The sequence below is a fragment of the Seriola aureovittata genome, chromosome 10 (assembly GCF_021018895.1).
Source record: "Seriola aureovittata isolate HTS-2021-v1 ecotype China chromosome 10, ASM2101889v1, whole genome shotgun sequence".
NCBI lineage: Eukaryota > Metazoa > Chordata > Actinopteri > Carangiformes > Carangidae > Seriola > Seriola aureovittata.
This window is the reverse complement of record NC_079373.1, coordinates 22,629,838-22,642,431: the sequence shown is the minus strand read 5'-3', so window position 1 is coordinate 22,642,431 and position 12,594 is coordinate 22,629,838. Positions and strand designations below refer to the sequence as shown.

The window sequence follows — 12,594 nt, the reverse complement described above, 5'->3', positions numbered from 1 at the left end:
CAGTATGATGGTAACAGGTTTGTTTGACTGAAAAATAACAATCACATCATGATCATTTAATTTGTTATTTTAGATCTTCTTCACGTTATTTTTCTGTGATACACAGACAGGCTGAGGGGGCGGCTGTTTCATTGAACAATGTGAGAATATCACAAGTGACACAAGCACACCTACCAGTGGTAGAGGGTGAGAGAGCTGTGTGACCTGATGACACTGATAGACAGGCAGTGACACCTGGCCAAAGGTAATAGCCAAAATCGATAATGGGGGTGTTGCAAAAGAATAAAACGAAGATTAAGTTGAAAAAGATAACTGGATGAGAGAAAGGAAATAATGTGACGAGAAAGGAAAGAACGGAAACATAACACTTTCACAATATCACATATAGTATTATAGAGTCAGCCGGTGTGTGTTGGTGTAATGCACATTCACACCCTGAGCATGTGAAGAAAGGTGTTTGTGAACATTAGCCAGTATCGCCAGCACACATTGTGCCTATAGGAGCCTACAGCATAAATGATTTGTTTTCTTAACATGATGAATGCATGACACTGTATAGTCAACAGGTAGAGCCTACAGAGAATTAGAAACTGCTGCCTCGACACCACACAACACTACACTGAAACAGTATAGTTAAGTCTGCAGAATTTAAAGTTACTGGAGATGGCAATATAACAGGTTTAAGATTTATTTTGTTAATGAGCAGCACAATTAAAATATGAGACCGATGCTATTGGCTGAGATGAAATCAAGTGAAATACAGAGAAAAGAAAAAGAGAGAGGCAAAGTGAAAAGACTGAGAAAAGCTGTTAGCGCCCTTTCTTATAACCACATTCACATATACACATATTCAAATTTTGTCTACCAGACAAACTGCAGTTTATATTTGCCATTTGACTTAATCAGCAGGGAATTAAATACTGCTAACAGAAAGTAAACTTGAGTTAATGTGCAGTGTTGGAGGAGGATTGCTGCAGTTCTGAAGTACCTCACCTCACCTCACCTCACCTCACCTCACCTCACCTCACAGGTACAGAATTAAAAACTTTATCCTTGCTAGGCACAGGTAAATCCGATTTGCTGTGCTAACACACAACACAAAACTGACTACATGAGCCCTCAGCGAAGCCAATGATGTTTTTGTTTTGGGCGCAGTTAAACATTTTTATTCATGACTGCGCACTTGTGATCTGATAACACAAGTCACATGTTGAAGCTAGGAGAAAACAGAGCTCAAGTAAATGAAAGACCGGCTGTGAAAGAAAAATTTTACATCTTTTGTCTTGTAATTTTCCCACCACCAATGCCTTTACACCAAATGAGACCTTTCTCTTATTTGCTTCCTTCTTCATTAAGGGGTGGGGGAGTTGGCATTTGTAGGAAATATAATAATAGGAACTGGGCAAACTCTTAAAAATAATCTGCCTCAATTTCATAATTAATCTGTGCTAGTGTTTCACTTAATTAGCATGTTAATTAACCCAAAACTGCCACCACTGTGTGTGTGTGTGTGTGTGTGTGTGTGTGTGTGTGTGTGTGTGTGTGTGTGTGTGTGAGAGAGTGTGTGTTCTTGTTCTTACGATTCAGTGGGGACTTTAACCTGAATGCACACTCAAAAAATTGAGAGTTAAGTTGCTTTCTGAAGGTTAGGACTTGGTTTTAGGGTTAGGGTCAGAATTAGGTTTAGGGCAGCATTTGGGTAAGACATTAAATTGTGATGGTCAAGATAAGGGTACGCTTGTGTCCCCATAGGATGAGTTACAGAAACACTGGGAGAAATGACAGGACAACTGGCAGAACTCTCAGGGTGGAGGAACAGAGGTGAGAAGGAAGAAATGGGAGGAGATAAAAAAGGGTTAGGAGCTGACAGAAGAAGGTCGCAGGAACACATGGAAAGGAGGGGTTGTTTCAGTAATGCAGTGAAGAGAAAAACAAGGACAGAGAGAAACAGTAGGTAAAAGACACCAGAAACTAAAGTGTGTGTTATTTTACATGGGTGGTGCATGTGTATGTGTGGGTAAAGTTTGTCCCTGTGTTTGTGTATCCCTGATTGTGTGCGTCAGACAGAGAGTGTATGTGTGAGAGTGTGTGGACCACAGGGGGAAAAAAAGTAAAAGTTACTCCAGCTGTACTTCTGTTTCAATTCTCTCTTCTAACATCTCCAGACATTACTAGATGACTCAGAGCGATGTCAGCACTCTCACACACACACACACACACACACACACACACACACACACGTGCGCACACAGACTCTTGCTCTACCTCAGCTTCATATACACACACATCTCAGAGTACATCAGTGACTCTGGGATTGTCTGTCAGGTCTGTTGTGGGGCTAAGGGTGGGGGTAGAGAGCGTTTGTTCCCCAGCACAACTCACAGGCCCACCTCGTTAATCTCCGTGACAACAGAGATGCTAAGGCAGCAAATTAGTAGCGAGCAGAAAAAACTGTCACAGGGGAAGCTCATAAAAGGACATGGACTCCAAAATACATAAGGTAGTTTTGGTTAAACACAAATTTTTAGTTAAACACACATACATCAGGTGCATTAGATCAGGTCCACTCTCACTCACACACACACACACACACACATATCTTTTCTCAGCCTTTAACAGGTGATAATGGGACAAAAATGAAAAAGTCACTGTAGTAGCTCTGGATCTGGATCTTTTGCCTGTTTTCTATCACACAAAGCAGCTGGTCAGACACAGCTGAATTTGTTTCTGACCACAAAGTACATTGTTCCAGGAGTACCTCAGTATAACAGGGTTTTTGCTGTCCAAGTCAATCTCAAAAAATGTCATTTTAAACCAAAATTGTTGGCTAGGCTGAGTTATGTCCACTAGCTTGGTGCCTGCTGAGCATGTTTCTCTGCTGCTATTTCTCCCTTTGTAGGCAGTTCCAATGTATATGCATACAGTACACCTGTAATCACTAAGCAACAGGGAACACATTTAGGATAGGAACACCAAGACCCTGAGTTATACGTAATAATAATTGTAAAAATATAAATGTTATACAAAATGTCTTTATCCATGCTCTTACAACCTTACTCATTTTAATGCCGTACAATGATGATAACCACAATACAACCATGCTCAAAGTGTGCATGGATTTATCTACCACATGAATACCCAAGTATTTTATGTTTGAAGGATTATATAAACTTGAGCTCTTGAAAAAGCTTAATATCACACTCAGACTAGAAAGTTTTATCTGAAATCTCTACTGTTTTCTAAGTAAAGTTTTCCAACCCTCAGAGGTGCAGCTAAGTGATAAATTGCACAACAGCTGGTCCAGACAGCGCACAAGTCAAAAAGAGCTCTTCATTTCACCTGCCTGTCTCACACCTCCGTATCTGTGTTTGTGTGAGCTCATGTGTGTGTTCAATTAAATGTGTGTGGGTAGAACACAGTGGCAGTGTAGTCGTGCTATTAAACGAGAGAGTCAAAAGAGATGTGACATTCACAGTCATTAGGATAACACACACACACACACACACACACACACACACACACACACACACACACACACACACACACACATAACACAGAGAAAAAGAGCTGTGCCTCACTCACCGATCATGTGATTTGCGACGTGAATCTGGATCTCTCTTTCTGTTTCAAATGTCATTTGGCATTTAATACACTGGTAGGTCTTTTTCTGTAACAAAGACACACAAACAACAAAAACATTATTATAACTTTGTGAAATCAGAAACAAATTCACTTTTAGAGCCCATGAAAATACATAAATCACCATTAAAAATAATATTATATAATGTATTCCACTCAAGAGTGAAATATTTTGCCTGTAAAAGAAAGAAAGAAAGAAAGAAAGAAAGAAAGAAAGAAAGAAAGAAAGAAAGAAAGAAAGAAAGAAAGAAAGAATAAACCTGCAGCCTCATGAATAATCAGGGTATTTGGTAATAGTTATAACTAGAAAACTGGTAAAATATATATATTTAAAATGAAAATGAATTACATTTATATAAATCAATGCTTGAAAAATGTCAAGCATTAAAAAAATTAATTTTTGTCTTTAAGAATTGCATTTATACCCCTTTCGCATTGGACCCTCAAAATATGATACTTGTATGCCCCACACAAAGTCTCACACTAATCAAGCAACACTGAAAACCCAAATCTTTGGAGACTTGGTGAAAGGAAGAAGAAGTATGCAGTTACACACACACACACAAGTAAGATCTCTGCAGAGAAAGAGAGAGAGAGGCAGAAATTAATAAGGGAGGGAGTGAACAGGAAAAAGATTAAGGGATGAAGCAATGAAACAGAAACAGAAGGAATGAGTGTGTAAGAAAAGAAGACAAGAGAGAAAGAAAGAGATACAGAAAGAGCGAGAGAAACAAGGGTGAGAGACACAGAAACAAAGAGAGAGAGAGAGAGGCAGAGGCTCTGCTTATCCATTCATAGCACACAGCAATCACTCATGCACAAACACATACAAAATACACAAAGGCCCCACTTCCACTATCTCTCTGCTGCTTCAGCCTGCTAGACTGAATACACACACACACACACACACACACACACACACACACACACACACACACACACACACACACACACACACACACAGAAATCCTACTTTGTCTTCTTTGTGCTGTTAGACTAAGCAGAAACAAAGGTGCAGGTAAGACAGAGGGTCCCTGGGAACTGTCTCTAACACACGCGCATGCACACACACACGCTCACTTCCAAGTACACACTCTCACACACATAGACACGCGGCAGGTCCCGGGGAGCCTGACTGTCAATATCAAGTAGAGCGAACAGCTCCCACAATGCCTCAGCACGCCCCAGCCACAGGACCCAGTGGGGCTCAGCTGACACACACCGACATACACACATGCATTCGTATGCAAGCTACAGACACAAAAGCAGCAGCACGCATCAACACTTCACGCACACACAAAACTCATGGAAACATACAGTCAGCAGGATTTTTGAGTCTCTTGCACTCCTGAAAATGTCTCCATCTGTTAAATGCTGTTTATCTTATTTACATGACTTTCAAATGCAATACTGCCATCATTATTGTGTGTAATGTTTCATCTACTGCACTGCACTCTCAGTCCTGCAAATTTTATCTGATGGTTTTGTCTAGGACAACAGAGATATTAATATCTAAGATGCAAACCTGATTCTAGTTTTCAGTATTTGAGTAAATACTTTTTAATACAGCATCTATTCACTTCCTTCTCCCTGTAGGAACGAACAATTACAGCCAATAATTTATATAAAAACATTTATGTCTTTCTTATCTCAGTCCACTCTGTCTCACCTTCGGTGCGGGTGAAGCCTCTGCCTTCTTTCCTCCTGCACTGGTTTCGGGGCTGACCTCAGGGTGATCTGTCTGGACGTGACCCTCCAAGTCTTCCACAGATTCAAATTTCACCCCACACTCTGGACATCTCAGCCCGGCCATGGTCTTCTCTCCCTGCGTGTCCCCAGGCGTGGCGGCTCCTCCCTGGCTCGGGCTCTGGCCGTTCGTGCCCCTGATTTGATTGAGAATTTGTTTCATTTTAGCTGATTTCAGCGATTAAAACTGTTGCTCAACAAACTGTACAGGTGTTTACATATTAACCTGTGTTCACGAAAAAAGGGTTAAGCTCTCAACTACACCTGAAGCCCCTTTTCCAGGAATACTAGAAAATACGCCGTTGCACTGTTGCATTTCTGTTTGAGGCAGCATAAATCACTGCCCTTACGCCACATATAAAGAGACCATGAACACAACAGGAAATTATCATTTCAAGTGGTCAAAATAGTGCCATAGGCAGCTAACATGGAACACTCTCTTTCAAAACATTTTCCCTACAGTTTTCCAATCAGCAGCATCTAATGTGTACATTTACTTGTGTGCCTAAGTGGAAAAGAATCATTGCTTCATTACCGAGATAGAAAGACTAAAAGAAAAATATTCTTGGGTCTATTAACTTAATTGACCATGGGTCAGCCTGTTACAGCAAAAGTAGCCAGTCACTTATTTTTTCCACATACTGTACGTAATTTACCTAGTTAGACAGTGCTCAATACTATAATGTGTGAAAGAGGCTTAAGAGTTATCATAGTAATCGTGTTTATAATTTTGCAGCACATGTAAACATCTATTGTATACCAGTATGCTACTGTTGATTTTAAGAGGTAATCTAGTGCTGTCTGTATTAACACCCACTGTTATCAGGGTTTATAAAACAACTACCTACCTGCTCATGCAGCCAGCACAGAGGCCATAAGGCAGGCCGTTGACATCCAGCTTCACCAGCTCCCCTTTGTTTTTGAACTCTTTTAGGCAGAAAGCGCATTTATACAGCTTATGCTGGTGCAGCTGCCCGTTAGGGGATGAAGAAGCTGAGCCGTTCCCTCCACCTCCTCCTCCGTTCCCACCTCCACATCCAACTCCACCAAGTGCAGAACCGCTGGAGAGCTTCTGCATGTGGAAGGTGCCATGAATCTTCAGCTCCAGGGTGGAGGTAACAGTCTGCATGCAGACGACACAGCGGAAGCCGGTGAGGGAGTTCCGGAGGTCCGGGTGCATCTGGCAATGCTCTATAAACTCCTCCTCACTCTGCAGGGGCATTTTACAGATTCGACAGGTTCCTGTATCCAGGCTCTTACTATGGGTCACCTGGAGAGAGAGAGTATACACACAAGTAATAATGCAAAAGTTTTTTAACACAGCATTGATAAAAGAACTTTCAAAAGAATAAAAAAAAATTTCCTCATAACCAATATTGCATGGTGATACATGAAAACCCTAATTTATTATTGTTATTATTATCATTGCTATAATTAATATTATTATCATTATGATTACTTTTTTTCTTGAAATCAGTATACTGTAAAAATATTTGTCTTTCATGGTCTTTTACATAAACATAAAAAGACTTGCAATAATAACTGACTATAGCTGCATTACACAATAGGCTACATTTTGTAAATATGCAAACATTTTCCTGTAGTGTGCTGCAGCACAAATTGCCTCTCATAGGACAATTTAACATTTTTTTAGGTCTAAATTCAAAGCAGCCAAAGAAGTTTCAGGATCAAAAGACAGGTACACAGACAGAAAACATCAAAATGTAACACAAGAGAAAAGAAAAAACATGCATCTACACAGACAGCTGTGTTGTTATACCTGTGAGGCATCCACACTACGTTTGATCTCCCTGTATAAGCCTCTAAATGACATGCTAAAACATAGATACCTCAAAAGACATACATGTTTGGGTGTATATGTACACCCAAACATGTACATATACAGGCTGGAAAGAAGTGGACGAACCTTGTGTTCAGTGAGGGTTAGCAGAGAGGGGAAACGCTCGCCACATATTGGACACATGTAGTGTTTTGTGGGGCCACGGTGTGTCTGAGCGTGCTCACGAAGCCCATTCTCAGAGAAGAAAGTTCTCGAACACACATTGCACTTGTGGTTCCCTTTGATGAAGTCTGCCTTCTTCTTTCGAGAACCTACAACATGATGTATGATTATTATTGCCATCATTGAAATATTAAAATTATGAAATAAACTGCAAATACAAAAGAAACCCCTTCAAAACAATAAGAGTGGATGGGGGGGAGGGAATAAGTGGTTACCAGCATCATCTTCTCCTGGTCGGATGTTGTGGTCACGCAGCCGGTGGTTCTGAAGAAGTGACTCCATGGTGTAGGCCGCTCCGCAGATATCACAAGCATACATGGGCTCTGAATTGTCCAGCTCCTCCTCACCCCCACTTGCCTCGTGGCTGTTGGCTGTGTCTGCCCCCTGGCCTGTTCCTCCTCCCACAACTCCACCCTTCATCAACATGTTCTGCAGGTCGGCTTGTTCAGCAGCCACCACCGTCGCTCTTTCAACAACTCCTGCACCTCCATTGCCACCACCTCCTCCTCCTACTCCTCGCTTGGAGGACTGCGCCAGCCCATTGGGCGTCCCATTCTGGCTCCCACTGCTCCCTGTCCCACCTCCATTGCCAGTGATGTTGCCACCATCAAAGATGCAGTGCTTCTCCCTCAGGTGTCTTTCTAGCAGTGAGATGGCATGGAAAGCTTTGCCGCAGAAACGACATGTGAACTTCTTGCTGTGCGTAGTGATGTGACACTGGAGCTCCACCTCTGTTCCAAACGTCTCCCCACAGAAGATACACTTTCGAGGCTTGAGTCCTGTGAGACCAGAATTAGGGTAAGATGTGTAGATTCAAGCTCAATCTACCCTACAAAAACTGCTGTCAAGTAAACATTGTACAAACTGTATTTTTATGTTGGTTTTCTTTGGTCAGTGTCGATTTCTGCTTGTCTTTATTATATTTTGTTCCATTTTACGATTAGCACCATTATTATTATGCATTTTTCCAGTCAGGTCTATTTTTCTAATGAAACTTAGCCATGATCCAAGGAAAGGTGAACTGTACCTGCTCCGAGCCCCCCTGGGAGGCCTGACCTTTGGCCCAGATGGTTATGCTTAACATGGAGCTGAAGATCAGCCTCCTTCCTGAAGTCCCAGGCACAGGCTGTGCAGCGAAACAGCTTCTTCTCATTGCTATGCTTCACTGCCAAATGCACCTGGATGAGAGCAGGCCGAAGAAAGAAGCATTTTAAGATAATGTTTTCTAGGAATGTGTTTATATTGAGAAACCATCTACCGTACACATTTCCTTTCTCATTCACTTTTGAGAGTATTCTTTGTAAAAAAAATAAAAAAAATGAAAATGAAAATGGAATACAAGCTATATGTAGAAGGCCGTCTTATTCACCTGTATGGACACCTTTGAGTCAAAGACCTCCTGGCAGAGGGTGCAGTGGTACAGGACAAACGTGTGCATGTCCAGCAGATGTTTCTGCAGGTCATCCACCGAGGAGAACTGTTTATCGCAGCTCTCACACACATATTGGGTTGATGTGGTGGTGTAGTGCACTGTCAGGTGTTGAAGCAATGCGTCCTGGGATTCAAAGTCCTCCTTGTTGCACTGAGGGCAGGACTGGCGCCTCAGTAGCATCTCCAGGTGTGACTTTAGGTGGGCCTGGAAACCCTCAAAGCTGGAAAATCTCAGGTCACACTGGTTGCATGGGTAGTCCCCGTTGCTCCCCATTGAGGGGGTAGAGTCCCCTCCGAGTCTGTGGCGTTTCGGGGAGGAGATCTCAACGTCAGAGGAGGCTGGGCTTAAGTCTGCAACCTTTGCCTGCCGTTTGTTGTTAGCCAATGGGATGTTCTTGTGGTTCTCCTTTATGTGCTTGGTGAGCTTGAGGAGTGAGCCGAAGATAGGAGAATTGGTGCAGTAAGGGCAGGAGTAAACCTGTACATGGACAATAACTCTTTACTTTTTTTTGAATTATTGTACATTGACATATACTGTTATTTAGTCCTTGGAGAGTAAAAGAGAAGATGGGAAAGATACAGAAAGGGCGAGAGAGAAAAAAAGGGCAAGAGAGCCAGATACAAACACAGCCAATAAATTATAGTCATCCCCATAAGTCTGCAGGCTCTCATAAAAAACTGAGGTTTAATACATCAATTATTAGAAGACAGTGAATACTACACAGCCGCGTCTCTTTTTGATTTTTAAAGACCAAGTTTATGAGAACATAAGCAGTGTGCAGGCATTTTCTCTTTTTTATATAAATGTATATATATAATTATTGCCCAGCACCAGTGATCAAGAACCAAGAAATTAAAAATTTAGTCTGCAACTTCCATCCAGCTCCAATTATGTGTTGAGCACAGCATGAACTACGGGGTCAAGAGGTGAGATGCACAGTTACTCACAGCACAGTAACTGCAGACTCATTAATTGCAGGCTCAACATGGAAAAATTAATATAAGTCAAATAATTATGAAAGATTTTCTCTTACATGAGCAAATTGTAATTGTAACTCACTTAACGCTTCATCAGGCTCATGAGAAAGTAAAGGAAATGCCTAATTAAATAGGAACCAGCTTATTGCCAACAAGTCTATTCTATCAGCTCCTGATAATCAACTATGGTTAAAAGGTTGCTTTTAAAATGTAAATCTTGACTAACTCTTGATTCTCACCTCCATAAAAGACTGAGATGCAGCTTGTAGTACAGGAGACTCCAGTTTGGCCACCACTCCTCCAGAAGCAGCTCCGCCCCCTGCAGCGGAGGTGCAGTGTGTCTGCTGAATGTGTTCTGTCAGCGACGACTCCGTTAGGAATCCCATGGAGCACTGGTTGCAGAAGAACGCATGGTTCCCTTCTATGATGGAGGATGGATTGAGTTAGATTGTTGCAATAATAACAATTACAGTAAATCAATATACTGTACATGTGCACAAGGGGACAGCTTATCGAATACTAATCCCATGGACAATCATGCTATATATTAATTATACTATACTATATTTGTTTAACCTTTTGTCAGTCTGGGAACCACACAAGCATTTTAAATCAACACTGACTGACTAAAACACATACTTTGACATATTTTAGGGCAGCCTGAGAATGGCACCCTTCACAAACCCACCTAATGTTGTGGATCCTGCCACGATCCCACCAGGTAGGCAGTGGGACACTCTGATGTGCTCTTGCAGAGAGTTGATGTCTCCAAACATGTCTGGACAGTAGTTGCAGTGGAAGGCAGTGACATTAGTGAACTGCAGCAGGGGAAAAGCTGCTGCTGTCGTGCCTACAGTTCCTCCACTGGCACGGTGGGCTTTGCGTACATGCTCATTGAGATTGTAGAGTGTTGGCAGAGTGTCCAAACAGAGTTGACATGTATGGCTCTGCTGCGGCTTATCTGCGTGGATGGTCTTTAAATGGATCTCCAACACCGCCAGACTATGGAAGTCTCTCTTTGAGCAGTAAGGGCAAGAGTACGTCACTTTTCCCCAGTTCCCTCCTCCACCTGTAGACACAGAGGTAGTCTAAGCTTTCCGACCTTGAAGTGCTCACTATCAAATCAAGAGATGTAGCTGCACTGGTTACTCTGAGGATAAGTGACTTCCATACCTCCACCTTGATGACCCAGGCTTATCCCAATCTCTTCTCCAGTGTCGGTGCCTCTTCTGCGGCCTCGTTCACTGCCTTGGATGGGTTTTAGCGTAGAGTCGGGGGTGGAGCCTCTCTCCAAGCTGGCACTGGAGTCTGGAGTGGCAGAGCTCATTGAGGCCACACTGCCCAGCGCAGGGTCAGGACTGGCAGCGCTGTGATTGGAGGAGTCAGGCTGGCGATGGCTGTCTAGGTGGCAGTAGACGTCTTCCACAGAAGGGAACTGTTCTGAGCAGACGGGACATCTGGGGAAACAGAAAAAGACCAGTAAAATGTAAGTTCCATCCCATTCACGTTAATGAAACTCAGTGGTTTGAAAATGTTTGAAAGCAAAGCTCTGCAGTACTTGTGTTTGCGGTTGGCATGCTGCGTTTCAATATGTGTGAGGAGAGAAGCCTCGTCCAGAAAGATCTCAGGACAGTGGATGCATTGCAAGTCGGCTCTGTCAGACAGCTGGGGGTGTCTGGTCAGGACGTGTTTCTCCAGCTCCTCAGTCTGGCTGAATGTGTCCTCACAGTAATCACACATGTACAGGTCCTGCTCTAGGTCGCCATCTCCTCCTCCCTTCTTTCCTCCATCCTTCTCACTCCTCAGGGCAAGATGCTCTCTGTTCTTGCGGTGAGCCTGCCAGAGTCAGAAAGTGGTCAAGCTTTAAAGAAGCATGTGTTGCAAAATGTTCTATAAGAAGGTGTACATATGATGGCAGTGAGCCTTTTATTACAGTCAACTTATGCACTTGTTAAAATAAATCTAATATTAGTAATTGTGTAACGTTCTTATTTTGATCCTTTGATGCTGTATCTTATTTGGGAAATTGCTTAAATCATTCTGGGAATATTAAGCACACGAACAGCAGTAAAAAGAAAGATGGGTCATTTTAACAGTAACATTTAAAGTAATCTTTATATAAAATCAACTTTTCACCTGCATGTGGCTCTGCAGTGACGAGGTGGAGGAGAAGCCACGCTTACACACACTGCACTTAAACGGTTTGCTGGAACTGAAGGTGTGAATTTAAAGAGAAAAACAGACACAAATCAGACTCAGAAAAATCAAGCATGAATCAAAAGCAATTTCCAAGTACAGATTTCACGATGATAAGATCAGAAGCAGTTACCTGTGTGTCTTGAGATGGATCTTCAGGTGATCAGAGCGAGAGAATGCAGCTTCACACTCCTGACAACTATACTTCTTGTCTCCTGTAGCAGTTGACAGACAGAGATGGAAACTTCAGAGAATAGTTTCATTATGGATGTTACAAACATCTCAGACCGTTAGAACAAATTGATGCCAGTGACACGCAGAACGTGTTGCTGTGGCTGGAGGAAAATCTTAAAACTCAAGTCTAATTCTGATGTTTTCTTTATTGTTCCTTATTTTCTTTCTTTAATAACAAAGAAACCTGGGTGACCCAATAGCTGAGTGGTTAGGGTGCATACCACATGGGCTCCTGCATGTCATACCCCTGCTCTCTATCCCTGCATTTCCTGTCTCTCTTTACTGTATTATCTAATGAAGGTATAATGCCCAAAATTAAATAACTTAAAATAACAAAGAAACCCACG

The 12,594-nt window shown here is 42.3% G+C and overlaps 1 protein-coding gene across 2 annotated transcripts in view; it reads right to left on the bottom strand.

Moving 5' to 3' along the window:
• Window positions 1-12,594, bottom strand: part of znf423 (zinc finger protein 423) — a 153,234-nt gene that overhangs the window by 69,808 nt on the left and 70,832 nt on the right. For both annotated transcript variants that reach the window (XM_056387305.1, XM_056387306.1), the window contains exons 6-18: window positions 12,147-12,228; window positions 11,954-12,029; window positions 11,376-11,653; window positions 10,991-11,274; window positions 10,506-10,886; window positions 10,057-10,238; window positions 8,778-9,317; window positions 8,436-8,586; window positions 7,624-8,187; window positions 7,313-7,497; window positions 6,234-6,655; window positions 5,309-5,522; window positions 3,583-3,667 (exon numbers count right to left, since the gene is read on the bottom strand). In XM_056387305.1, coding sequence (XP_056243280.1) covers window positions 3,583-3,667; window positions 5,309-5,522; window positions 6,234-6,655; window positions 7,313-7,497; window positions 7,624-8,187; window positions 8,436-8,586; window positions 8,778-9,317; window positions 10,057-10,238; window positions 10,506-10,886; window positions 10,991-11,274; window positions 11,376-11,653; window positions 11,954-12,029; window positions 12,147-12,228 — 3,444 coding nt within the window. The remainder of the gene's footprint in view (window positions 1-3,582; window positions 3,668-5,308; window positions 5,523-6,233; window positions 6,656-7,312; window positions 7,498-7,623; window positions 8,188-8,435; window positions 8,587-8,777; window positions 9,318-10,056; window positions 10,239-10,505; window positions 10,887-10,990; window positions 11,275-11,375; window positions 11,654-11,953; window positions 12,030-12,146; window positions 12,229-12,594) is intronic.